The sequence below is a fragment of the Anser brachyrhynchus genome (genome assembly GCF_964034855.1).
Source record: "Anser brachyrhynchus genome assembly, contig: SCAFFOLD_264, whole genome shotgun sequence".
Classification (NCBI taxonomy): domain Eukaryota; kingdom Metazoa; phylum Chordata; class Aves; order Anseriformes; family Anatidae; genus Anser; species Anser brachyrhynchus.
Genome location: NW_027664073.1, coordinates 49,038 through 74,376, shown reverse-complemented (window position 1 = coordinate 74,376; position 25,339 = coordinate 49,038). Strand labels below are relative to the sequence as shown.

At 40.3% G+C, this 25,339-nt stretch overlaps 2 protein-coding genes across 9 annotated transcripts in view; one reads left to right on the top strand and one right to left on the bottom strand.

Moving 5' to 3' along the window:
• Positions 1 to 645: 645 nt before the first annotated feature.
• LOC308186359 (uncharacterized protein) lies at positions 646 to 6,886 on the bottom strand. Of its 6 annotated transcripts, XM_080608518.1 has the most exons (5): positions 5,892 to 6,886; positions 5,356 to 5,418; positions 5,024 to 5,155; positions 1,208 to 1,282; positions 646 to 901 (listed from the first exon to the last, which is right to left on the bottom strand). In XM_080608518.1, exons 2-5 carry the CDS (start codon positions 5,377 to 5,379, stop codon positions 788 to 790), a joined length of 345 nt encoding a protein of 114 aa, XP_080464644.1. In that variant the 5' UTR covers positions 5,380 to 5,418; positions 5,892 to 6,886; the 3' UTR covers positions 646 to 787. The 6 variants fall into 6 exon arrangements, 2 of the variants coding, with proteins under 2 accessions (XP_080464644.1, XP_080464643.1); XR_013944028.1 differs by lacking the exon at positions 5,892 to 6,886 and adding an exon at positions 1,672 to 4,876 and having other exon boundaries at positions 646 to 1,282; positions 4,995 to 5,155; positions 5,356 to 5,854; XR_013944030.1 differs by lacking the exon at positions 5,892 to 6,886 and having other exon boundaries at positions 1,672 to 5,155; positions 5,356 to 5,853.
• A 3,364-nt stretch (positions 6,887 to 10,250) lies between these two features.
• Positions 10,251 to 25,339, top strand: part of LOC308186356 (adhesion G-protein coupled receptor V1-like) — a 41,678-nt gene continuing 26,589 nt past the window's right edge. For all 3 annotated transcript variants that reach the window (XM_080608505.1, XM_080608504.1, XM_080608506.1), the window contains exons 1-8: positions 10,251 to 10,448; positions 13,213 to 13,362; positions 14,458 to 14,553; positions 15,690 to 15,794; positions 17,209 to 17,322; positions 20,211 to 20,776; positions 21,981 to 22,251; positions 23,050 to 23,379. In XM_080608505.1, the coding sequence (XP_080464631.1) occupies positions 10,266 to 10,448; positions 13,213 to 13,362; positions 14,458 to 14,553; positions 15,690 to 15,794; positions 17,209 to 17,322; positions 20,211 to 20,776; positions 21,981 to 22,251; positions 23,050 to 23,379 (1,815 nt within the window). In that variant the 5' untranslated portion in view covers positions 10,251 to 10,265. The remainder of the gene's footprint in view (positions 10,449 to 13,212; positions 13,363 to 14,457; positions 14,554 to 15,689; positions 15,795 to 17,208; positions 17,323 to 20,210; positions 20,777 to 21,980; positions 22,252 to 23,049; positions 23,380 to 25,339) is intronic.

Below are 25,339 nucleotides of genomic sequence, written 5' to 3'. Positions count from 1 at the left end.
GATGCAGCCTGGGGCAATTACTGACCCCCGGGCTGCAGCTTAAATAAATATTGTGTAATACAGCACAGCAGTCCGGGTCTTATGTATAGCAATACCCAGGAACTGCCTGGCTACCTTCCCTTCCCTTCGCTGATCTTGTTTTGCAAAACTTCTGGGCTAGCTCCAAATACAGAACTGCTTGTCAATACCAGCTGAACACCCCTCCACGTTAAGACCCTCCCAATTTTGGCCCTACTTTGGAGGTAGCTGCATGCCTGCTAGCTACCATTGCCTCCTCCAGGGAAGCTTCTGCAAATGTTTGGCATTCTGCCTGAGAAACATTTAGCTCTGGGTATCAGCTGCAAGTTTGTGGTCCACATCAGGCTGAGGTGTCGAGTAGCCAGAGCCTACGAGAACTGCTGCAATCAAGCACAGAAGAGAAACATTCCCCGTGCATGGTGTGATCTACCTCTTCCTTAGTGACCTGCAGCGACTGGAGGGGGCTCAGGCAAGGATGTGGGACCCAGACACGAGCCAGGATTTCCAAAGCCGCAAAGGGGCCTGCTGAGCTGGAGGCTCCCTCTTGGCCTCTTCCCAAATCCTCTCTCCAGGCTGTGCGCAACACCCCGCAGGGACCACGCCGCCAAAGATGTGGCCCCTCAGGTGTTTCTTACGGGAAGATCTCTGCTGGACACAAAGGAAGACCCCACTGCAGGGGGAGCGTGCAGACCCCGGGAAAAATGATCATCCATGTTTGTCATGGAGAAGCCCCCTGGCCAGTGAGCAGCTGAACCCTTGCTGAGCTAGCTCAACAAACCCTTAACAAACAGCAAGGAAATGAACACGGACAACTTACCACCCGTGGGACCCATACTGGCAGGCTCAGGAGCAGGATTCCATGGAGGCACTTGACCAGTACTGCCTGTGGGCACAAGTGGGATCAGACACAGGTAAGGGGAGCTTCCATTGCCTCTTGGGGCCTGCCTCTTCCTCAGTGACCGGGAGGCACTGGCTGGGGCTCAGGTAATGACATGGCCCAAACAGGAAGAAAAGCCTGGGTTCTTCCCTCTCTGTGGAGAGGGGCAGGGGTGGCATCTCTCCAAGTGAAGAAATATTCAGGGCTCATTTGTGCAAGCCCCCTCAAGGCACAAACGCACTTGGAAGACCCTGAATAAACTATTACAGCCCATTAGCCATCTTCCTTCAAGGAAGCACACTCGCAACGTACCTCGGGGATCCTCCTGAGGCTCCAAACCATGATCCAGCTGAGAAGCTGGATATCGAGAGCCAACATCGTCATCATCTAAAATCAAGCAGAGATGAGAGACGTTGCCATGGCATGCTGTGCTCTCCCTCTTCCCCAGCACCCTGCAGTGACTGAGGGGGCTGAGGCAATGTCATGGGACAAAGATGCAGGTGGAAATTTCCCAAGAGGGGCCAGCGGCCTCAGCCCCACAGGGGCTCAGACCCGGGCTTCTCGGCCCCAGCGCCGCTCCCGGCCCCCCCGGCAGGAAACAACCCCGCAGCAGCCACGGCCCCACCGTGCCACCCTGCGGGGCTTCTGCCTCCTGCCTGCCCCCTGCCCGCGGTGCCCGCCCGGCCCTGCTGCCATCCCGTCCCCGTCCCCTCCATCCATACGCGCAGCACCATGCCGCCCAGGGTTTGGTGTTGGCCCCGGCCCTGCCCACCCACCTGCTCCCGGTGGTCGCCATGGCGCAGCCTGGGCACCCCGGGCACACAGGGCCACCAGCAGGAGGAAGAGGACGCAGGCAGGGGCCGTGGCTCCCCACACTCGCACCATGCTTCCACCACCGCCGCTGCAGCTGGTGCTGCTGTCAGGACCGGTGCGGAGCAATGCCTGTCAGTCCCAGCAGTCCCCAGATGAGCATCTGCCTTGCCACCCTTTAATGTTGGTGTTGGGTTTTGTTTTTGTTTTGAAACATATGATGCAGGTTATGGTAAACCTTCAGGTAAACCACAGATCAATAGGGAAGAAGTCCCACACGAGGGAAGGCCGTGCTTTTCTTCCAGGCAATGGCGCATGCTTTCATGCTGCATTCGACAAAGAAGCTCTCTCCATTTTGCGCAGTGGCAACAGGCACGACTGCAACACACGCACGTGTAGGCAGCACCTGCAGGTCCCAAACCCTTAACCAATTTTTAGATAGCACCAATTTTTTATGTAGTGGCTTTCCCTTCATCCATAACCCCTTTTTTCCTTTCTTTATATCGGGTGGCTCTCCTCCATTGCTCTCTCGGTCATTTTCCTCCCCAGTGTCTGAGCAGGCACTGGGAATCGTTTCCAGAGGAAGGGTACTGCTGAAGCTACAACATTTACTCTCGGGAAAAAGAGAGTATGTAAAAGAATACATACTTCCTTTCTTTTTTCCTTTTTTTTTTTAAAAAAAACATCTCTGAAATCAACGCTGCGGCCTGGCAGCAAATAACTATGGGAGTAATGATGATTCCTCATCCTCACTGTAACGTTGTAGTTAATCTCATAAAGAAGCAATTTCCCCAGGCAGTGGCCATTTGAGATGGGAAGGGGCAGTAAGAGGAAGTTTTCCTTAGACTAGCTCTTCCCCCAGAACACCTCGCCATCCAGCAACAAATTCAGTTCACCTGCTCCGCCTGATCAGTCAAACGCGCGTCCGACTCCAGCAGTGGTTCTGACGTGGTTCGAGAATCACCTATCCACAGAATATCTCGGGTTTGTACACTCAAATAACGCAGTCTTTTCCAAATAAGGCCCAGAGCTCACACTCCGAGTGCAGCCTAACAGCACCAGAGGGCCGGTAGGCTAAACATTCCCATCCTGGCAACAGTACCGACCCGGGCAACAGTAAGCATCCCTTCTGCACTTTCCTCGTGAACATCAGCATAAGGAAACAGAGACCTCCTCGATCCAAGGTTTAAGAAACAAACACAACGGTCACCCAAGCAGGTTGTTTCCAGCAAACTAACGGAGAAATTAAGGTGACAACCGGGTGCATCCAGAGTTAGTCAGATCCTGAGGGCAGCTCCTTTGGGAAACGGAGGAGCAGCGCGCCAGATGACGGCTACCTTACAGCACACCTCAGAGGCACTGCTACGAAAGGAAGGCAGAAGGTTGGAACTCAATAACTCGCAAGGCGCCCGTTAAGGGGGAAGCTTTAATTTCCTCAGCAGAACCTCCTCCCTGAAGGCCGCCCAGGGACTCTTTGCTTCCCTCGGGAGACGGCAGGGACGGGGCAGGGCGGTGGGACGGACGGCCCAAAAGGCCTGAGGAAGGGCTGAGGAGCGGGAGGGAAGGGCAGGGCGAGGGCAAGGGCAAGGGCGGCCCTGGGCCTGACAGGGCACCTTGGGCCTAAGCCCGGGCAGCAGCTCCCCGTCTCACAGGGCCCGGGGGGGGCTGCCTGTAACAGGAGATGCGGGCAGGTAAATTTTACAAGCACTGCATCACAAATACCCTGCAACACCTGAACTACTCACTGGGACAGCCTCCTTCCTCGCCTCCTGAAAGCTCCAGCTGGCAAACCAAGGACAAAATGAAAGGCGGATGTGGAGGACCTCGTAAGATACTATTTTGTTCCCTGTGTGCCCACTGCTGGTGACACGTAATGCCTCCTGTTCCCAAACCACATCGGCACGTTACATCTTTACTACATGCTGAAAGGAACTCAGCAACTTGAACACAACTTAGAATTCCCCATCCCGGCAGCAGGCTGTACAGCTGAAGCTGCTTTAGCCAATAAAGTGTGTCATGCTGCCCCTCAAAGGTTTCTTCCTGGGAACGTCTGCTGTGACACTCCTGACGTATTACTTCTCGGAATGGCAGAACTGCGCTGGGTAGGCCCCACAGCAAGACTCGTATTTCTGTCCTTCCCTTTCAGGAAAGGATCTCCCACCTTGAATTTACTAATTTTCATGATGGTGATACACAAATTGAAGTTTTGAAAAACTGAATGTTGATTAACAGATTTCTAGCACAGCCTGTGCATCAAAATTCATTTCTCTCCATTCAGGTAATCTTAGTTTCTGAGTTACAGTTACAGTCAATTTTTTTTTTTTTTGTGCTCAGAAAAACGAGGGGACTGGTTGTCCCAAGTCAGCCAGGGAACTGATCTTTGGTCGATGCACCAAGCAACTCAGCTCTCTTGGGGAAACTTAAATAGAACAGACAGATCTCCAGACGGATAAAAAAAATAAATCAAGTGATAAAAACCCAACCGACACATCTGATACCCCAGCTTATTGAACAGCACAAGGGTTTAATCTACAGGCTCTGTCCAAAGCAGCAAGAAGTGACAGATTTAATCCAAACCAGTTGCCCGCTCTCACTCTCTGATCTGGAGACGTTATTGGACAGGCATGCGTAGCAGTAACACTTGTAAACGCTGGGTTACTGCACCACAGCCCCAAATCCCTCACGGGCCCACTAAGATACTTTTACTGATTGATCCACAATAAACACTCCCAAAAAGATTCTCAACAAGTTAAACCCTGTTTAGAAAGAATCTGAGGAACCTGTCACTGCAGCAACAAAGGGCTGCAATCGTATGCAAAATCTCCAACACCCTCCTTAGCACCCTGCTAGCTCAAGGACCGTGTGGGGCTTCCGTGCCCTGAACGAGTCCACCCTGGCCGCATAATGCAGATGTAATGTTCGAGAAAGCACATACCGTTAGCGAAACTTATCAGATCCACAGCAAAAAGAAAAGGAAGTCCACAAAGGAAGGACTTTTGACCTCAACATGCAACCCCAGTTACAAATAACTTCCTATCTACCAGCTGGCCGCGTTCCCCTGGCACTCAGTCACTCCGCAGCACGGCAGCCACCTTTGTTCTAAGGATGGCAAATTCTAGTTAGAAACGCTCTGTAGAAGAGTGATGTTGTCCCCTTTTAACATGAGCCGGCCTGCAGCACAGAGAAGGGAAAGAGGGGATTAGAGAGAGCCCAGAACCTGAGAATAATCTCGCGTTTTCAGAAAGTATTTCCTGTGGTTGAGCAGGGTTTTGCCCATCACGGTTGGTACCTCTCAGTGCTGCTACCTAGAAGGCTCACCCAGGCAGGTTTCAGACCGCGCGTCGCTCGGGTTGCACAGACACACGACACACCCAGCTGTTTCCTTGATTTTGTCTTGGAGTGAATCTCCTCTGCGTCGTCCAGCACCAAATTCATGTACTCGTCAAAGCCCTAGAAATCAGCAACAGTGGCAATTAGTTCAGCAACAACACAAACCATCGTCAGCTTTGCTGACCCAGGCTGGACAATGAAGACTAATTGTTAGCGATTTTTTTTTTCCCTTGTGCTAGCTTCTCTTGACAAGAAAAAATAGGATTGTGAATGAGGGAAAACAAACTAACGACGTAACGCGGGGTCGTGCTGATACTCACGATGATGCAGCCTTCTATCCACATGTTCACTTGCTCAGAAAGCCACACCTGGATCCTCGACCTCTGCAGAATGAAGGAGGAGAGTAAATAGGCACACAAACACCGCGAGTAGTTCTGTTCTCTCTCATGTGTTCAGAAATACCCGCTAACCATAGCCGCTAGAGCTCCCAAACACTCCAAGGAGCAACTCTCAGGGGCACTTTCAATTAACAGTCTGACATTTTAGAGTGTTATAGGACCGGGTGAATACTACACGTTTGCTGAAGAACACGTTTCCAGTCACAAGGGAACACTCCTGCACGCCCGGCTGCACGATCCCACTCCCGTTAACACGAGGGGGCAACGCCGCGCTGCGCAGCAGCTCCTTGTACCCACCAGCACGCCGCACAGCTCTCCATTCCCCACAAACCTGCCCCGAGCAACCGGTGAGAGCCGAAAACTCAGCGAGGGGGATCCCCGGACCCTCCCCGCTCCCCCCACCCCTCCCCCAAATCCCCATCCCCATCCCCTCCCCGTCCTCTCCCTGCGCTACTCACGCTCTGCAGGTAGCAGAAGATGAGGTTCTGCGGCGCTGCGTGAAGGGCTCAGCACGGGGACAAGAGCTCCAGGCCCGGAACAAGGCCTCAAGGCCCGGGCCGAGACCCCTGAGGCCCGGGCCGCCCCCCACCCGCTCCCCCGTCGCCCCCCGGCCGCAGGAAGGCTACGATGGGCTGCACCATCACCGTCTGCACCTTCTGGCCCTGCCCGCGCTACGCCGCGGCTACCGCCGCCTCGCTGCTCCCGCCGCCCCTGCTCTGCCGCCGCCGGAAGCCGCTGAGGCCGGGCGGGAGCGCGCAAGGGACGCTGGGATTCTGGCGGACCGCGGGGGGCCGCTCTAGCAGGCCGGGAGGACCGCGTCTCTATGGTCGCAGGCAGGTGGTCTCCCAGACACCATAAAGACACATGTAGCCAGTGTCCAAGACCACATACAAACCGTCTGTGCTACGAATGCTGCCCTGGATGCCACACAGCTGGCGGATCTTGTTGGCCAGAGCTTTGTGGCTACCTCCACATACAGATTTAGTTTGGGATCCTCTCCTCAGATCGCTTCAGGGTAGGTACCTGACAGCTTTGGCCAATGTTCTCGGGTACGTAACCTGAAGGGGTCTGCGGACCGAATCCACAAGCCCCTCTCTCTCTGGAAGAGGCCCAAAAATTTCACCAAGTATGCCTGGGAGGAGGAATGGGTAGCTACTGGGCATGCACGTCCTTCCCAATTTGGCCAGACTGCAGGTAGATACCCCATCTGGGTATGGTCTTTCCAGAACTTCCGCGTGTAACACAGAATTTTTCATGAGTACAATGTGGTGGAGGCAAAGGTAGCTACCGCGCATGTAGCAACCTCCAAATTAGCCAAAATTCTCTGTTACACTTCCTAGAGGGATCCGAGTTTAGTATCCACAAAGAAAAAAATCTCTCTTGGAGGAAGGCAAATCTTTTTTTCTAGAAGCATGCCGAGGTGCGAAGGCAAGGGTAGCTACCAGGCATACACTTCCCTCTAAACTTGTCCAAACTTGTGGTGTCCGTACCCTGAAGGGCTTTGCAGCTGATACCCAGAGGTAAATGTTTCTCAGGCAGAATGCCAAACATTTGCAGAAGCTTCCCTGGAGGAGGCAATGGTAGCTAGCAGGCATGCAGCTACCTCCAAAGTAGGGCCAAAATTGGGAGGGTCTTAACGTGGAGGGGTGTTCAGCTGGTAGTGACAAGCAGTTCTGTATTTGGAGCTAGCCCAGAAGTTTTGCAAAACAAGATCAGCGAAGGGAAGTGAAGGTACCCAGGCAGCTACCTCCCTCAAAAACTGGCCAAAGCTGTCAGGTACCTACCCTGAAGCGATCTGAGTATGCATGGTTTACCTCCAAATGCATGGTTTACCAAAACTTAGCAGTGAACAAGAACTACAGTTTCAGCTTCATTTGAAAAAAATCAAAATTATCAGCAATATACTGGGGTGAGGAAGGTGGGGAAGAGTTATTTTTTAATCCATGATTTTACAAAGGCTTCTGCTGAACTCTATGCTTTGCAATTCATACGGAACAAATTATGTTCCAATACAAATTTGTGTAGCAAAACCAGGAATTTAGTACACAAATTGAGTTGGTATTTAATAAAATAAAATACTGTGACCTATAATATCTTTTTGGTTATTTGAATAAATTTGTTCTGCATTCTCTAAATCTTTTCTGATGTTGTATTTACTATATTACATCATTTTTAAAAAAGTAATAATGATTTTCAAAGCTGAGTTTATGTCAGTAGAGTAAAAACTACTTTTGGCAGGCTGTGCAAGGTAAATCTTAGTACAAATAATGTAACAAGGAAGAATACACACCAGCTAAATAATTGATGGTATGATTGTGAAACCTCTCGTGTTCCACAGGAGTAATCCTATAGTTTTAGAATGCTCTCTAGTAGAAGTAATAGAATTCAAGTAATCCTAAACTTTGTAATCTTGCCCTGAAGGATCATGTTTTCAGTATTACTTACTAGAAGCATGTACCGTGGGAAGATATTTGCGAAGTCTATGACAAGGTAACAGCTGAAGCTAAAAGGTCAACAAATTCCTCAGTTTAGTATGGATGATGCCTGCATTTGCAGACAGTGTAATTGTCTAGGAGTTTACAAAGGTTATGCAACTGTTCACTTTCAGGCTTGAAGGCTTGTATTTTTCTGAGCAGTTCCACATAAAAAAAAAATAAAAAAAATAAAAATATCTTGCAGATTAATAGAGTCAGCTTTTGAGATGCGGAGGATTTTAAGTCCTGATTTTTATTGCAATGTATTTTTCATCTTTGCTTCTTATGGTAATCATTTTTTGCACTAACATCACCACAGAGATCACCGTGTAGGAAAAACTTTGTTCCTGAAAGTCTGTTATGCATTTACTTATTAATAAAAAAACATAGAGATCTTGAATGACCGTGTTCACAGTAATAAAAGTTCAGTTTGTAGCAGTGTGAAGTTCTGCAGTAAAATTATTTTACTGTGTGACTTTCTTGATGGAAATAATGAAACACTTTTTAAGTACGTTGTAAAATTTTTCATCGAGGTAATGGTTGGCCCTGATTTTTTGCACTGAGTTTCATTGCTAACCTATTCCCTCAGTGATGTTCAGTGGAGCTAGGTGAATGTTTCATTGCAAGTAATTAAAGTCAGCTGATATTGTCATCCCACCAATCTCATAATTCTGAGAGACACTGTTAGTGTTCTTGTCTGTATTTGCAACTTATGTCGTGTCTGTTCTTTAATTGTCTGAAAGCAGTTTTATTTCTAATCCCCACAGTGTAGAATTAACCCTTATCCAGACAGAATTTATTGTAAGAAGAAAGAAAGTCCTGAATTCTTTCTGAAGCTTTGATAATTTTAGTTGTCTGATGACTAGTTTGTTCTCTGTTCAGTAGAAGATAAATGTTATCTGAGTGCATACATATAAGACTTAAAATCCATACTGGATCTGAAGTGTTTTCTGATTACAAATTTGACATACACTTTAAAAAATATGTTTCAGTAATTTTCAGAAATTTTCATAAATTTACAAAATCTTCTGACCATTTCTGACTGCACTTTCATTAACTGTTACAAGTAATGAGGATGAGTTCTTGCTAACACAGCTTAGCTTAAATATAATTGATATGCAGTATGTTCTGTACAATCCATCCAATTGACATTGACAGATTAACCTGAAAAACACAGTACTTGGAAGCATAATTTTATGCAAAGTGACAATTTATTTAAATGTAATTACACAAATATTATTTGTATTGTTTGTACAGAGATTTAAAATTAAAATTATAAAATTGTGACTGCAAGTTAAAAGAAACTTGCTGAAAGAACTGGTTCCATTAAAGATCCATGCCACAATACTTTCTGGTCTTTATGTTCTCTTGGTTTGTTCATTAATTGCTCAGAATCTCATGGCAGAAATTTGCTCCATTCCACATCCAAGTGCTTAGTTCTGATCCCCACTGTACACAATATGAGCTTCTGCATAACATAGCATCTGTTTGCAGTTTGTTGTGCCAAAGCCTCTTAAAAATGCATATTTAAGAGTATCAATACCTGATGACCTCACTGGAACTTAAAAATGTGTATTACATCATGTAATTGATCTATGATGTAAGAAAGATAAACCACCTTAGTGTAAGTTGTCTTATCTTAAGAGAAAAGAAAACCAGACATTGTGCATAAACAAATAAAAATAAATATCTGTCTGTGCAAAGGTTACGATCACATTAAAATGTGCCACAGTGATTCTGTATGACAGGAGAATGTGAAAGAATCAGGAGATAAGAGAAGCAGTCAAAAGAATCTCATGTAAATATGTAAATATTTAAGAACATTTCATGGTCCATAAAATGTCAAAAATGGTCTATGAGATGACCACAAACATCCAGGTCTTCACCTTTCATGCCAGTTCATTTATATTTCTAAAGAGAATCACCAGATTTAAAAAAAAAAAAAAAAAGTGGAAATAAAAGAAGTATTGGACTGTCAACCCTCAAGCTATTTTTTGTTGGTTAGATATGAAAACAGTTGTGTTTTTTTTTAAATATTTTTTTGCCTTAAAAGCTACTTATTCCTCCATTTGGAAAACATTGATGTATGTTTTTTGGAATATCATTAGATGAAAATTACGAAAACAGAATTGAATCCAGAAGATAATTATGCTATCTAACTTGATTATGGCTGAGACCTGTGCTTGTTTTTGTCTCATTTCTGAAGTTTACAAGAAAATCACAGTACCTGAAGGATTTGCAGAAACACTTCCCGAAAGGTTGACTGCATTGGAAAGGCCAACAGAGGTTGTTTTACATGTTTTAGATACACAATTTATTTTTAATTATTCCTTTTTTTTTTTTTTTTCCTCTATAGGGATGCCCTCTGATTCTTTATTAGTTTATTTGCTTTTATTGCTACTCATTCATTTCACATCTGGAGAAACAGAAGTGAAATTCAGTGGACAAACAGAATTTGTAGTTAATGAAACAAGTACAACCGTTATACGCCTTGTAATCGAGAGAACAGGGAAGCCTGCTAACGTCACAGCGATTGTGTCGGTAAGAAACCATGCCAGTTGTATCGTCACTGAATATTAATGTATTTTTGAAGCTTTGAATGTTGCTTATGCTTGTACCAAGACAACAAAAAGGAATGTGGTACTTCACTGGGACAGTGCTTCAATTTGAGGGAAGGAATTGTCCCGCTCTGCGCTGCACTGGTGCAGCCTCACCATGAGCACTGTGTACAGTTTTGGGTGATACAAAATACAAAGGACATGAACTATTAGAGAGCATTCAAAGGAGGGCAACAAAGATGGTGAAGGGTCTCGAGGGCAAGACGTACGAGGAGCAGCTGAGGTCCCTGGTTTTGTTGAGCCCAGAGCAGAGCAGGCCGAGGGCAGGCCTCATGGCGGCCTGCAGCTCCCTCACGAGGGGAGCGGAGGGGCAGGCGCTGAGCTCTGCTCTCTGGGGACAGCGACAGGACCCGAGGGGACGGCATGGAGCTGGGGTAGGGGAGGGTCAGGCTGGGTGTTAGGGAAAGGTTCTGCACCCAGAGGTGGTCGGGCACTGGGACAGGCTCCCCAGGGACGTGGTCACGGCACTGAGCCTGATGAAGTTCAACGTGTGTAGACAATGCTCTCAGACACATGGTGTAGTTTTTGGGTGGTCCTATGTGAAGCCAGGAGTTGGACTTGGTGATCCTCGTGGCCCCCTTCCAACTCAGGATATTCCGTGATTCTACGGTTTGGATAAGCCAAACCCATTTTCTGTAACTGAGCAAATTCCTTTTGTCAGTGTCAGTGGTGTCAAGAAAACGGTTTAAACATTTCCTGAAGGAGCCAGCTCAAGCTGCTCAGGAAAAAGTTTGATATCAATGCTAGCTGTGCATTCATAATGAAAATGCATCTACGTAATGACTTCTCCTTTTCAAGATTACTCTAGAACCTGCAGTTTAGGACCTCCTCCCATGGAGCCAGGCTGAGGCAGTTGGGGTTGTTCAGCCTGGAGAGAAGGCCCCGGGGAGACCTCACAGCGGCCTGCCAGTGCCTAAAGGGGGCTGCAGGAAAGCTGGCGAGGGACTCTGTGTCAGGGCGTGTAGGGACAGGACGAGGGGGAATGGCTTTAAACTGAAAGAGGGCAGGTTTAGGTTAAATGTTAGGAGGAAATCCTTCCCTCAGAGGGCGGTGAGGCCCAGGCCCAGGCTGCCCAGAGGAGCTGCGGCTGCCCCATCCCTGGCAGTGCCCAAGGCCAGGCTGGATGGGGCTGGGGGCAGCCTGGGCTGCTGGGACGGGTCCCTGCCCATGGCAGGGGAGTTGGTTTTAAGGTCCCTTCCAACCCAAACTATTCTGTTATTCCATGATTTTAGGATTTTAATAGCTACTCCAGTTTTTGAGTCAGTTCTTTGAGAAGTCAGAGTTACTATTTTTACATCATTGATTTTATCTTTTAGCTGTTAATAACCATGATTTCAATTGTACTCCATTTAAATGATTAAACCCTTTAGAGTGTGTTAAACTATATGTGCATGGAGTAAGATGCTATTGGGTGTGAGTAAGGACAACACAGCAGTGTAGCAGAGATGTGCTGCTTATGATTCTTTTCAGTGGGTAGGCAAAATAAACTGTGTATCTACACTGTGATACAGTTTATTCTCCTGTATCTGAATATGAAAAATACATACCTTAAAAATCACAATGAATAGAAATTGATCTGTAGGGATTTCAGAGTTTATTAATGTCTAAGGAGGAAACCTTGAGAAAATGTGATTTTAGTTTGAAAGTAGTGTTATATGTTGCCATAACAAACAGAGTAACTTAGTTTCTGTATTAGACCTGATCTCTTTTAGAAAAATAAAAGTAAAAATCCATTTTCATAAAAGTCTTTTGGTAGGTCTAGTGTTGGCTCAGATACTTTAAAAATACAGTTACCAAAATGTCCAGTGAGAGGTTACAGACACAAAAATATCGACTATAATTTGTTTTCTCTTCACTGAAATTCTAATTTCATTATTCTCAAAAAAAGAATAGCTTTTTTCACAGTGGTCTGTTCAAACTATCAGTGCCTATAAGGGTGGTAGTTTAAGGTGTAGCAGCCATGGGGATGTTTTTGAAATGACTTACTGAATGCATTGGAGAATTTGAGAGTTCATCAGGTCACAGTCAAGAAAATCTTGCAAAAACAGGTAAGATGAAGAGGACTATGCCATTTAGTCTCAGCTTCAAACTGTAAAATTAGCCTACAGATTTTGCCAATCTTGACACCACTGGCTCTGTACTCTGTCCTATAAGCACCTTACTTAATATTTGATTTGGTGCAATTTTCTTTTGTTGAATGATGTGAAAGCAGAGCTTTACATTTTAAAATTCAGCTTGCCCAGCTTTGGCAATCTAAACATTAATTTAGGTTAAACTCCTAAGCTCCTTCTAGTTCCTAGAGTGAGAGAGGAAAGCAGAAGACAGTTGCATCTTAACGTAAGTTTAATTCAGGTGAGTTAATACATGGTGTGCAGCTCTGTGCTCAGAACAATCTTTTAATTAAAAACTGGTCCTATGGTACATTAAGCAAAAGACAACCAGTTTTAAGGAAGGACATCATAAGTGGTTCTGAATAAAGTGTTGTTATTTCTGGTTACTTAGCATGGATACAAGGGGCTATTATTTGTACTTTCTGTCTAGAAATAAATTGTATAACGGCAGGGTAAACAGTGGGAGGAATCATGTGCATAGAAAAGTGCATGAAATCCATATAATTAGTCCAGAATAATATTAAAGAAGATTGTAGGGGAAGAAGAAAATGTCATTCACTTGTGTATTTATTGTAGCTTTATGGAGAAGATACAGGAGACTTTTTTGACACATATGCAGCTGCATTTATACCTGATACAGAAACAAACCGAACAGTGTATATATCTGTCTGTGATGACGATCTTCCGGAGGCTGATGAGACATTCACATTTTACTTGACATTACCAGTAAGTCTAAGTTTTTCAATTTATCCGTTTGCCCAGAAAATGCTATGTAATCTGACAGAAATGAATGGTATTCTGTAGAACTCTGTGCAGTCATGCTTGTGGGTCTGAGTCTTAATAGGTAAGAACTAAAATTTGGAGACTAGCCAGGATGGTTCTTATTGCTCCTTTTAAGAAAGTTTTGTTGTTCCTGTGGGTGTCTATGTGACATTGCTGTGCAGTATAGACATAGTCTGAAACTTCAGCAAACGCTGCATTCAGTTGTTGGTATTTGAAGGTGTTGTGCTGGAGTGCCAAGGAATTAGACTGTGAAGGGTCAGCCTTTCCTGTTTTCCTACACACTGCACCTACAAGAAAGGGTGGAAGTAGCAAAAAAAGCAGGATGATTTCCAGTCCTGCAGAGGGTAAACAAGACTTCCCTTTGAACAACCAAACATTTTTAAAAAACATATTGATAAATCTGTGCATATGGTTCTATCTCACGTGAGTCATTCTATGAGGAGCCTGCATTCCTTTTTTTTTTTTTTCTTTCTTTTTTTTTTTTTTAAGGTAGCAGTTCATGACTAAGCTTGAAATCAGTTCTGTAAAGAAAAATTTTATGCTTTTAATACATTTTGGGAAATGTTGGCAGTGAATGTAGAAGTCTATATTTTTCCTTCTTCTTTTGACATGTAAATGTAGTAGCTCATTTTTACAACACTGTAAATAATAAGTTTCCTTTAGTTGATAACTCACTTCACATAATAGCTTCAAAGTTTCAGTTTTATACAAGTGTTAGGAAAAAAAAGAATAATTTTTGAGTTCTTGGCAGACCTACATGCTTCAAACCTAGTTCCCTATTCCTAGTAGATTGCCAAACTGTAAGTAATCATTCGAAAGGTTTGTTTCATTCACTTTGCTGTTGACCATATAGAATATACTTCCTAAATGAGGAAGAATTATTTTGGTGCATTCTGTTGCTTTAAATAATTTTTACTGTAATATTTAATAAAAAGATGTACAATTTTCAGAGAATAATATTTAAAACAGTAAAATCAAGATGCTTTTATTTTTGCCTATATTTACCATATTTAATATCTTATTTTTTGTTAATTTTAGAAACCGTCTGCAAAGATAAAGCTTGGCTCACCCAAGTCTGTCACTGTAACAGTCTTATCAAATGACAATGCCTTTGGAATAATTTCTTTTAACATGGTATGGCTTTTTATATGGTATATATGAAAATTTTATAAAGCATAAAGGTGAAATTTTCAAAGATGCTGGTTAGTTATTCAACTGAATCCCTCGAAAACTGATTCTGAGTTACATCTTTTAAACCGTCTCTAGAGGTAATTCATACATATGTATGTAATTCATGCATATATACAGCTTTAATACTACTGTATGCTTTTAGGTATTGAGAAATAGCCTGAGAGCCTCGCACTTGGATGGATATCAATGTTGCTCATCTTAAAGATAAAACTTACTTAAAGTTGCTCAGTATCACTGTCCCTCATCTATAAGTCAAGATCTAAATATAGTAGGGAAGAAACTGAGGAATAATACCCTAGGAAAGTTAAAGGTAAAAATGTGATTTGAAAATCTTGAGAATATATACATTTTACCATCAGTAGTGAGCCTTATTATACTTGACTGACAAGCTGAGGGAACATTGTCATAATATATGCATTTTATAACACCCTCTGGGATAAGATGCTGTTGTTACTCCAGCAGATGATATTTGCAATAATACAGAGGTTGTATTAGTAGAACGAGTAGCTATGCCGTATTGACAGCATTCTGACAATATAATTTTGTATAGGACTTCTCTGAAAAAACATAAGAACATAAGAAAATGTTAGAGCCACAGTACTAAGCCAAGCTGCTTCTGGGATTTGTGGATATCTTCAAAATCTGTTACCTACAATAGCCTAAAAAAGTGACCAGTGACCTAAATGATTGTCCTGAGTACATTTATAGCTAGCTATCTAATAAACGACTTCATGATGGTGAAAACCTATTTTTAATGGGTGTAGGAGCTCCTAAAAATACCAGTGATGATATGTCAGTGCTTTGTGTATGTTGACTATGTTCATTTACAGAAACAAACAAACAACAACAACAACAAAAACACACAAATTGCATTACGTGATACATTTTTATCTGAAATCTTTTAAGGTTTTCATTAGCTGAACTAATTGGTTGCTAGGAAATGTATGCCATCAGTGGACTGGTTTGCGGATTGGATTAACTTGTCTGTGGGAGTTTGATATTTCTATGGTAACAGTTTCTTCATTCTGCTGTGATATTTGATCTGTGTCTGATTGTCTGTTCCTTTTCTTCCTCATTAGTCTGCCTTAATCACAGTGAATGAGCCCAGGGGCAGAAATGAATTTGTGCCGCTCACTCTAATTAGAGAGAGGGGAACCTATGGGACGGTCGTCATAACTTTTGAGGTGAGTTTATCCAAAAGACTTCATACAGTAGTCTGTTGGATTAAACTGAGAGGCTGTAATCATAATTTATTGAAGTGTTTGCAAAAGGGGAAGAAGGACAAAATACCTACATCTACATTAGGTAGATCTGTTTCATAAAAGGGATTCATATTAACCGTCATATAGAAAATACTGTAATTATCTGACTGTTTAATTGACTGTTTAACGTTAAGAGGTACTAGAGAAAACCGAGTATGTTCTGTCATTTAGAAAGGTACGTGAGGCAACATCAGTATGTATTACTGGAAAATAATGCATATTAAGTATGTAAGAAGTGTCTTATCTAAGTTTTTTTAATTTTTTTAAAAAATATTTATTTTACATACAAATATTCAAGTGAGTCTTTAATGATTATCCCAACTTTGAACTGTGAGTGCTCAGGATTTGGTGAATTTCTGTATCTATAATCATCTGTATCTTGATCTCTATCTTGAATCCCCTGCAAAGGAAGCTTTTGAAATAATTAATCATGTTGAATACTTATCCTGTTATTTACATATGTGATTTGAATGTGATACAATTACTGACTTCATTGCTTTCTTTTTCTTATCTAGCTCAGACTCTATTATTTACTTTAAAATTATATATAAAATCTTTCATATAGATATTTCTGTACTAGTTGCCTGGTCCTATAGGGTAAGGCTTTAATCTAGACCTCAAAGCTTTAGTCTAGACCTGTCAAAACCAGAAAAGCTTTGCACTGGATTTTATTAATACTAAATATAGCATGAATAGTTAAAGTACTGAATATGATTCTCTGTGCAATTTTTTGCAAATATGTTTGTTTTAAGGTACAGTAAATCTTACTCTCTGGACAATTACTTAGGTCTGTCTCACATCATTATATATGTATGTTGAAAAATAATTTACAAAATGTTCTAAAACCAAAAAATCCCATATGACCTTTAAGAGGCTTTGTAGTATTTTGAGTTTGACTGTTAAATTTAGTATCTTTAATATCACAAGTTAAGATAGAAGGGACACAAAACCAGTAAGTACTATTACTTTGTCTTGGAATTTATTATGAAATACTATTGATTCAAACTGAATTTGCATGAATATCCTTTCTGTAATATGAAAGAGTCAGTTATGCATCAGAATATACTAAAGAGTCCCCATAGGCCTATATGGAAGTAGTTTTCTTCCTCTTATTCTGGAAATACGGGATTTCTTCAGAGTGGTTGTTCTGACTTACACTGTCTGCCAGAAAAGAGCAGATTTTCACAACTGAATGTTCATGTAAGTTGTAAGTTGGAGATGGCTGAACAGATAGTCATTTGTTATGCAAGTCACACTGCATATTGGTTATTGTACTTGCACTGGATTTGTATTCCTGCTTTATAGACTTCTCATCAGACAAATCAATTCTTTGCAGATAAAAGATGGTCCAAACCCAGCTGAAGAAGACCTAAGTCCAGCTAAGGGAAATATTACATTCACACCTGGGAGATCAAAGCTGATTTATAATTTAACAGTGCTTGATGATCAGGTAGGAACAAGCTGACTTCATCTTAGGCTTTGATACGTAGAAGGTTAACTGAAGTTCTGGAAAGACTTAGAGTAATAAGTTACAAAAAGGCTTGGCTTAAATAAGGTTAAAAGCAGTTCTATTTGATGAAGTGATGTTAAATTTTGGCTCTCTGGTCTATTATTTTTACTCTTTCCAAGCTCCCTCTTTAATTCTCATCAGTGAATAGTTTTAGTTTATGTGCATATCCTGGCTGAGCAGACATGTTATCTTTGTCACTAAAGAAAGAATATTACACATTGAAGATTCACAGGGAAAAGGCAGATTCAAAAATATTTTTTGTCGTTGTTTGTTTGTGTTTTTTTTTTTTCAAATATGTTTCAGGGTAGAAACATATTTGAAAAAATCCTAAAAATAGATGAGATTCCTGAAACAAACATGCAGTCTTGTGGAAAGCATGAATACTAGGTGATAATTAACATTTTTCTGTTTTCAGATTGGCCAATTGAAAAAAAAAAACAACACACACACAAAAAAACCAAACCAAAACAAAAAAAAAACACAACATAACTCATAGGTTGTGAGGCTTTCTTTTTATCTCAGAGTAAACAAAACATTCTTCTAATTTGCAACTTGTGATTTTCCTTTTTTCTTACCTGCACTTTTCTTTTGTGTTTTTCTTTTCCTTTATAATAAGCTTAAGAGGGAAAACTGAGACATCAAAATAAGTATATATGATACAAAACAACTTAGTAAGAAATTCATAAGAAAACAATAATGGTGAAAGGTGTGTGTCTCAGAAGTGAGCACAGAACTGTAAAGCAGCTTGTTTCCTTTTTACTCTTAGTTATAAAAAATGTCCTTCCACATTTCTACTGATACTCTAGTGTTAAGAGGCTGTGCCAACCTGGGGTGCTGAAGTGTAGAAACATCTCTTTCCAATTCAATGTAATATTTCAGTGACTTACACACAGAAATAAATTATTAGGGTCTTTTCTCTTGGGAGGATGTGATTTTATTTATTTTTATTCTGAGAAATGCTCTCAAACTTCTGTTTCTGAAAGTTTGATCTGTATTTGGTGTGTCTAGTCAACGTCTTTCCACTCTTTGAAAGTCTTTCACAAGTGTATGTGAAAGATGAATTTTGCACAAAAACCTTTATTGATGATGATGATGATAGAGTTCACAAGAATCCAGTAACACTACTGTCAGAACTTAATTTGAGCTTTTAGGATCTGAGTTAGGGAAACCAATGAAACAAGTATTTTTCTGAATTGTGCAGCCTTACAGAAGGTAGGGGACTGCAGTTCTGATTTCCACAGCTCTGCATTTATAGTACTTTTCCTGTGCAGGTTTCCTTTTTAAGTATAATTGCAACTTTAAGAGAAAATTAAAGAGGCAAGGCAGCACTGGAAATCATTTATACTATTATATTCGAAGTTTGACTCATGTATTTATTGGTCAATCATGATGTAATTGAAAGCTCCACAATGCCTTATTTATGTAGGATACTAAGATTTTATCTGCAACTAAAATGGCATGTACGTTCTGACTGTCAAATGCGTATTTTTGTACTGCAAGACAGTATATGAACTAGTGAACTAAAACAAGCGTAAGTTAACATCAATTTTAATAAGATAAAATAGGAAATAGTAGTGTAGGAGAGAGGTGACAGAGAGCTTGCAAATCTCACGCTGGAAAAAAAAACAAACAACCTGCATCAGTCAATAATATTATGCAAGTTTAAGTGCCACAAGTCAAACAAGGGACAAAATTGGCCTCAGCTACAAAGACAGCGGCGTGCATACCCTTTGTGCCCTGAAACAGGATCTAAGGGTGGCCAATTAACAAATGTGTAAAAAGAGAAGAAATATTGGACCACAAGGAATTCTGAACTTTTTTTGCTCAGTAAACAGAACTACATGGAAAGGATTCATCAGCCCTATAACAAAGCAATGCCATTAGTAACACATAAGCAATTTTGTTGTGGAATTTATCTCAGAAGCAAATAATACTGTTTTTTCTGAGAGTCCACAACAAGAATGAGATGTGAGGATCTTATGTAATATTTAAATATTTCCTTCTAATCTCTCTGTATTAATAAAATAATGATATTTTCCAGTTAAACAGACTTAGCCTATCAAGACTGGGGAATAAAATGTAATAATATAAAGTAAAAAATATTAAATTCTGCAATTCAAGGCTTATAAACCCTTCTTTTTTGTCTGCTGCATCAGTTATTAGAGACTAAAGAGCTAAAACTAAAGTGCAGTTCTAAACAAACCACATGTAGAAATGCCAAAGTCTAATTAATAGATAAGCATCAGCAAGCACATTCTCAGAGCTGTGACTGAAGCTGTGCTGGGAATGTGAGTCTGTCTGAAAGTAGGAACTGTTCTTTTTCCCGTTGAATAGGAACAAAAGGGCCAAGGTAGGTTGTGTTCATATGTTGTTCCTCTGCTCTTTCAGGCATGCATAGATGTAAAATGGTGTTAACATCAGCAAATAAAGATGTCAGACTAAATAACTGTCAGGAACACTTGTGTCCAAGCAGAGCAACTTCCACAAGTTGAGTTTGGATCTCCTCACACTCTCTAGTTGGAAAGATAGAGCTTCATCTGATTCTTGCCTAGTTTTTGTTTGCCCTTTTTTTTTTTTTGTCTTTTCCCACTTTTTCATATTTCCATAGCATAGAAGTATGTCTTAGAAAATGGAAACATTCAATTTTGAGAAGGGATTTTCAAAGTTGCAAGCGAGTTTCTTTTTGCCTGTTTATTTTAATGTGAAAAGGGTTGTAATGTTTATATTATTTCCCTTTATTGCTAAATGTACATAACATATTTCTAAGTAAGTGTTCTGCATATATTTGAAATGGGACTTACACCCTGTTGCTACTATTATTTTTCCAGATACCTGAAAATGATGAATTGTTTGTTGTTCATCTCAGGAGTGTGGAGGGAGGGGCTGAAATCAACACCACAAGGAATTCTGTTCAGATTAATATTAAGAAAAATGACAGCCCTGTGCGATTTGCTCAGAGCACTTACATGGTGCCTGAGGAAGTCGAAATGCTCACAATTCAAGTGATTCGTGGTAAGGATGACAGTGGAAAATTAATTGGACCTGATGAATGTGAAGTCTCCGTCAGTTACACCATCATAACTGGGAATTCAACAGCACACGCGCAGCTCAATTTAGACTTCCTAGATCTTCAGCCAAATACAACTATTGTCTTCACACCTCTAGTTCATGAAGTATATATGAAATTCAAGATCCTTGATGATGCCATACCAGAAATTGCTGAGACCTTCCAAATTATGCTCCTTAAGGACACGTTACAGGGAGATGCTGTTTTGGTTAATCCATCTGTTGTTCACGTCACCATCCAACCAAATGATAAACCCTATGGAGTGCTTTCAATCAACAGTATCCTGTTTACTCAAACTGTTATCATTGATGAAGACCAAATTTCAAGGTACTACAGATCTTCAAACAGTATCTCGTCATGTTAAGGGATTTGTTTGGCACTGTAAAGCATCCTTAGGATTTCACTGACAGTAATTATAAAATCAGTAGTGAAAAATTAATATAGAAATCACCTACTGTGTAATTATTATAAACGATATAGAATTTTCAAGGGAGAAAATGTCTAATTATGCAGAAGTATTTTAATATTTATGAACTATATATGAGAACTGTAAATATTTAATGACATTATCAAAATACTGAAAAACCCTTAATCTAAAAGATGGATCAGTGAAGTTGTGATGCGGCCACACACCCATTCATACAAGTGGAAAATATATTTCAGGCTTCCTTTCCCAGTAAATCTTTGTCTATACTGTATTTAAAGTCAGTCTCTGGTTAAAAAATGGTGGTGAGTGTCTTCTGTGAAGTACTGAATACCCATAGACTTCCAAAAAAGTTAAATACATGTAATTTTACAGATAAATTAAAAACAAATCTCCACACAAATCTTTACAAGCAGAACTAATATCTATACAATATTGCCAGTTTTAGTAAAAATGTCCACTGCTAGCTAGTGATGGTGGTTCATCCCCAGAGAAAGAGGTAATGTATCAACCTATGATTTTATGAACAATTTCTAGTATGTAGAGCCCAGCACTTCAATATTCACTTTTTTTTTTTTCTTTCTTATACACAGATACAGGAAACGTGACATTTCCATAATCACAAATATTGATAAATTATATTTCAGTGCATAGGCAAATAGTTGAGTCACTTTATTTTAAATAAAATCATTATTTAAACACTCATGCCTGACAATTGTATTTTGATATAGTCCATAAAACAGTGTAGAAATTTAGTTGAGAAAAAGTTTTCTGAAATTTAACATCTTTCCTGAGAAAAAATATAAACATGCCAACTTTCCTCTTCTCAGTATCTTTCTTACTGTAAACAAAATAAATTTTAACTAATGTCTTTAGATATATTACTCATGTCTTTATGTATATTATCTCATGAATAAGCAACCTGAGAAAAGTCTACTTCTGTGGTATGATTTCACAAATTTTAAGTCCTGACTCAAATGTCAGTAGCAGCAGTTAATATCGATTCCACTGAAGTCAGTATAAATCTTCCAGGGAACAGATAGCTAAGTAAACCGATATTAATTATAATTGCATGTTACAGATTTTTATTTTCATTCAAAACCACAGGTTTGAAGGGATCACGATCGTAAGAAATGGTGGAACACATGGAAATGTTTCTGTGACCTGGGTCATAACTCGAAATAGCAGTGATCTGTCACCTGTGACTGCAGACCTTGTTCCAGAGACCGGGGAGATACGTTTTGATCAAGGACAGATGCTGGTCACACTTTCACTGACCATTATTGATGATAACATACCAGAAGAAGCAGAGCCCTATCTTCTGAAGCTCTTAGCTCATACAATACAGGGAGGCGCAGAAGTCAGCGAACCATCTGAGGTAAGTTTGATTTCAGAACTTGTTTTGAGGAGGTGATAGATAATAATTAGGGAGTAGGATTAGGATTAGGATCCACCAGTTTTGGTGGATTGGCTAAATTGAAGTAGTTGTGCTTGAGTTTAAGTGAAGCAAGCTGATGTATTCTCAGTATAAAGAGCCACATCCAAAGTCTTTGGCTTAACATATTTTATAAGGCCAGACCTATTTAATGCAGTAGCATTTAGCTTAGAATATTCCCATCATAAATATCATTGCATAACTGCTATCTTGATTGGTTGCTTGCTAAGAGAAGGTTGAGCATTTATTTTCACTTGCTTATTTGCTGTAGGTACTGGAATGTTTTACACAGAGTAACAGCTTCAAGAGGATGGCTTAGTGATTAAGACTAACCTCTGAACTTTTAAATAAGGGGTAATTAGCATTACTGACAATTCTGTGACTCAGGTCCCTACTTTGCTTTTTGAACATATGATTGGAATGAATTTGGTGAATTAAATGATTTTTTCACAGTCTGAAATATATTCAAATTATTCACTTTGGCTGCTGAACCAAAAATCAGTTATTCAAAGCTCATTCTGACATAGATGAGGCATAGCAGGAAAGTTGCTGCTATCAGTGGTGTGCTGCTTGTGCACAAGCAACACTTTGGGGCTGTCAATCTGATTTCTTTCTTGAGTGCCAATTCACTAACGATAAAAATGTATGATGACAGTCAGGACATACTTTCATGAAAACGTGAAAACTGTGGTGTATATTAATTGTAGCATTGAGTAAGTGATGCTGTTTTCTGTTTTGCAGCTTTTGTTTTACATTCAGGACAGCGATGATGTTTATGGCGTAATAAAGTTTTATCCTTTGGAGAATCAGAAGATTGAAAGTAATCCAACAGGACGCTTTTTATCCTTGAGTTTTGTAAGGGAGAAAGGAACAGTTGGAAATGTGCAGTTAGTTTATACTGCACTGTATATTCCAGCTGGAGCTCTGGATCCTGAGAGAGCAAAAGATGGCATTCTAAATATGTCTAGAAACAGCATCCTCCTGTTTCCAGAAGGAAAAACACATCATACTTTGAGTATACCAATAAGAAAAGATGCATTTCTTCAAAATGGTGCTCATTTCCTCATACAGGTATCTCAGCTGTTTTGTTTTTGGTTTTGTTTTTTAGCTTATTTAATATGAGGAATATGATTCAATAATTGATCCTTCCCCTTGACTGTAATTTAAATGACCATTCCTGTAAAAAAAAAAAAAGTGCTTAGCTCTGAAGCAAAGATTTTCTTATTTAAAAAGACATCTTTCATAACTATGCTATAAAGTTTTCTATCCCTAATCATTAGTAATTAAACAAATTTTAAAACTAAAGAGGATTCAGGTACTAATCATGGAATTTATCAAAATGAGATCAGCGTTGTCTGTTGCTTGCCCCTTGAAGCATGTTTCTGCTTGGCCTCTGACTTGGAACGTGAAAAAAATAAGGTTCTTAAAATTAAATTACTGAAGCAGGAAAAATTTCAGAAATGACATGCAAGTAAATGTATCTTGGGCTTGATACAGGTCCTTCTCCAGCAGGTCATCCCCCAGCCTGTACTGATACTTGCGGTTGTTCCTTCCCAAATGCAGGACTCTACACTTGCTCTTGTTAAACCTCATCTGGTTTCTTCCTGCCCAACTCTCCAGCCTGACCAGGTCCCTTCCAACCCCTACAATTCTGTGATACTGTGATCTTTGCTCTTCCAGCTGAACTATTCTAAATTAAAAAGGGTCAAATATACATTATATATTATATGTATATTATATTGCATTTATATATAAATTTGTTAGGAGAACTTACTTTTTTTTTTCCCTGTATAGTTTTCTTCACTTTTTTCTTTCCTTTTTTTTTTCTATCTCAATTTGTAAAAGATAACTTTTATCATCGTTGAAGGTGTTGATGTTATATCCATGAATTTCAAATTTGCCAGGTTTTATATTTTCCTTATAGTCTACCAAAGACGTTGTAATCACTTCTAAGACCTTTGAAAGATTTCCTCCCTCCACATCCTTCTCCCTACATTCTCTTACAGGAGGAATAATGAGAACAAAAAGTTTTGCCAGAATTATATTGTTTATCTAATATGCAATTTTATTTATTTATTTATTTATGGCATTCACAGTTAGATTAGGAATTGCCTTCTGAAATACTAGAACACGTTAGTATGTTTTATGATTGCAAGAGGTTTGAGAGATCCACAAAATTCTTAAATGTCTAATTCCATGTATTCAATGTTTTTTTTTTTTTTTTTTTTTTTTGTCCTTTGACTGTAGTCAAGACACACATCTGATAAATATTTCAGAATGTTCAGTCATTCCAAGCACTTTGCCTGGATTTTCAAACTGTAGATTCCAATCTGTTTTTTTTTTTTTCTGTACTTTCTCCATGAACTATAAATAAAATCTTTGTTTGAAGAAATTAAATCAGAGGAGCTTTCCAGCTCAAATAATTAATTTAGAAACTCATAGAGAAGGAAAACACCACTATTTATCACTGTGACAATCCTTCTGCATCGTGAATAAATGATAATCTCAGTGAACATGTTTAGAATGAGTTGTACTTAGGCAAAATAAAGAATTGACTCAGGAATCAGCAGAGAAGCAAATGAAACTGTAGGATGAATAAAGGTACAGGAGATAATGTTAATGTGAGATATATTCCTTAGTGACACCTTCAATTAAATAACGTGCTGTAATCAGAGATGCGGTTTTTGGTATAGCTAGGAAGATTAACTCTGAAAATTAAGCTCATAAACTAATTGTTATTGTTCAAATAACTATATATTTTTTTCTCTTTGTACTGGTTTCCTTTAAAAGGTACTAAAGGAAACATTGCAGAAAGAGTAAAATCTCTGTTCTTTATTGATTATTACTTTATTCCAAAGGTACCATACAGGATCCAAATACAGCATACACTTTAAATAGAGCAAATTGTTTTGGCTGTGTAGTATTTCAGAAAGTTTACTGAGCTAATAACCGCACAATGGTGCACTTTCATCCTGTTAATTGCAGAATCGGGGCCTATGCTAGGAGAAAGCTCAGAAAAGAGGAGAAACAA

Coding starts and splice junctions, on each gene's coding strand:
- LOC308186359 (XM_080608518.1), bottom strand. CDS start 5,379: ATGTGGATAGAAGGCTGCATCATC. Junction 5,156..5,355: donor GGATAGAAGGCTGCATCATC/GTGAGTATCAGC, acceptor GCTGATTTCTAG/GGCTTTGACGAGTACATGAA. Junction 902..1,207: donor GCCTCAGGAGGATCCCCGAG/GTACGTTGCGAG, acceptor TTGTGCCCACAG/GCAGTACTGGTCAAGTGCCT.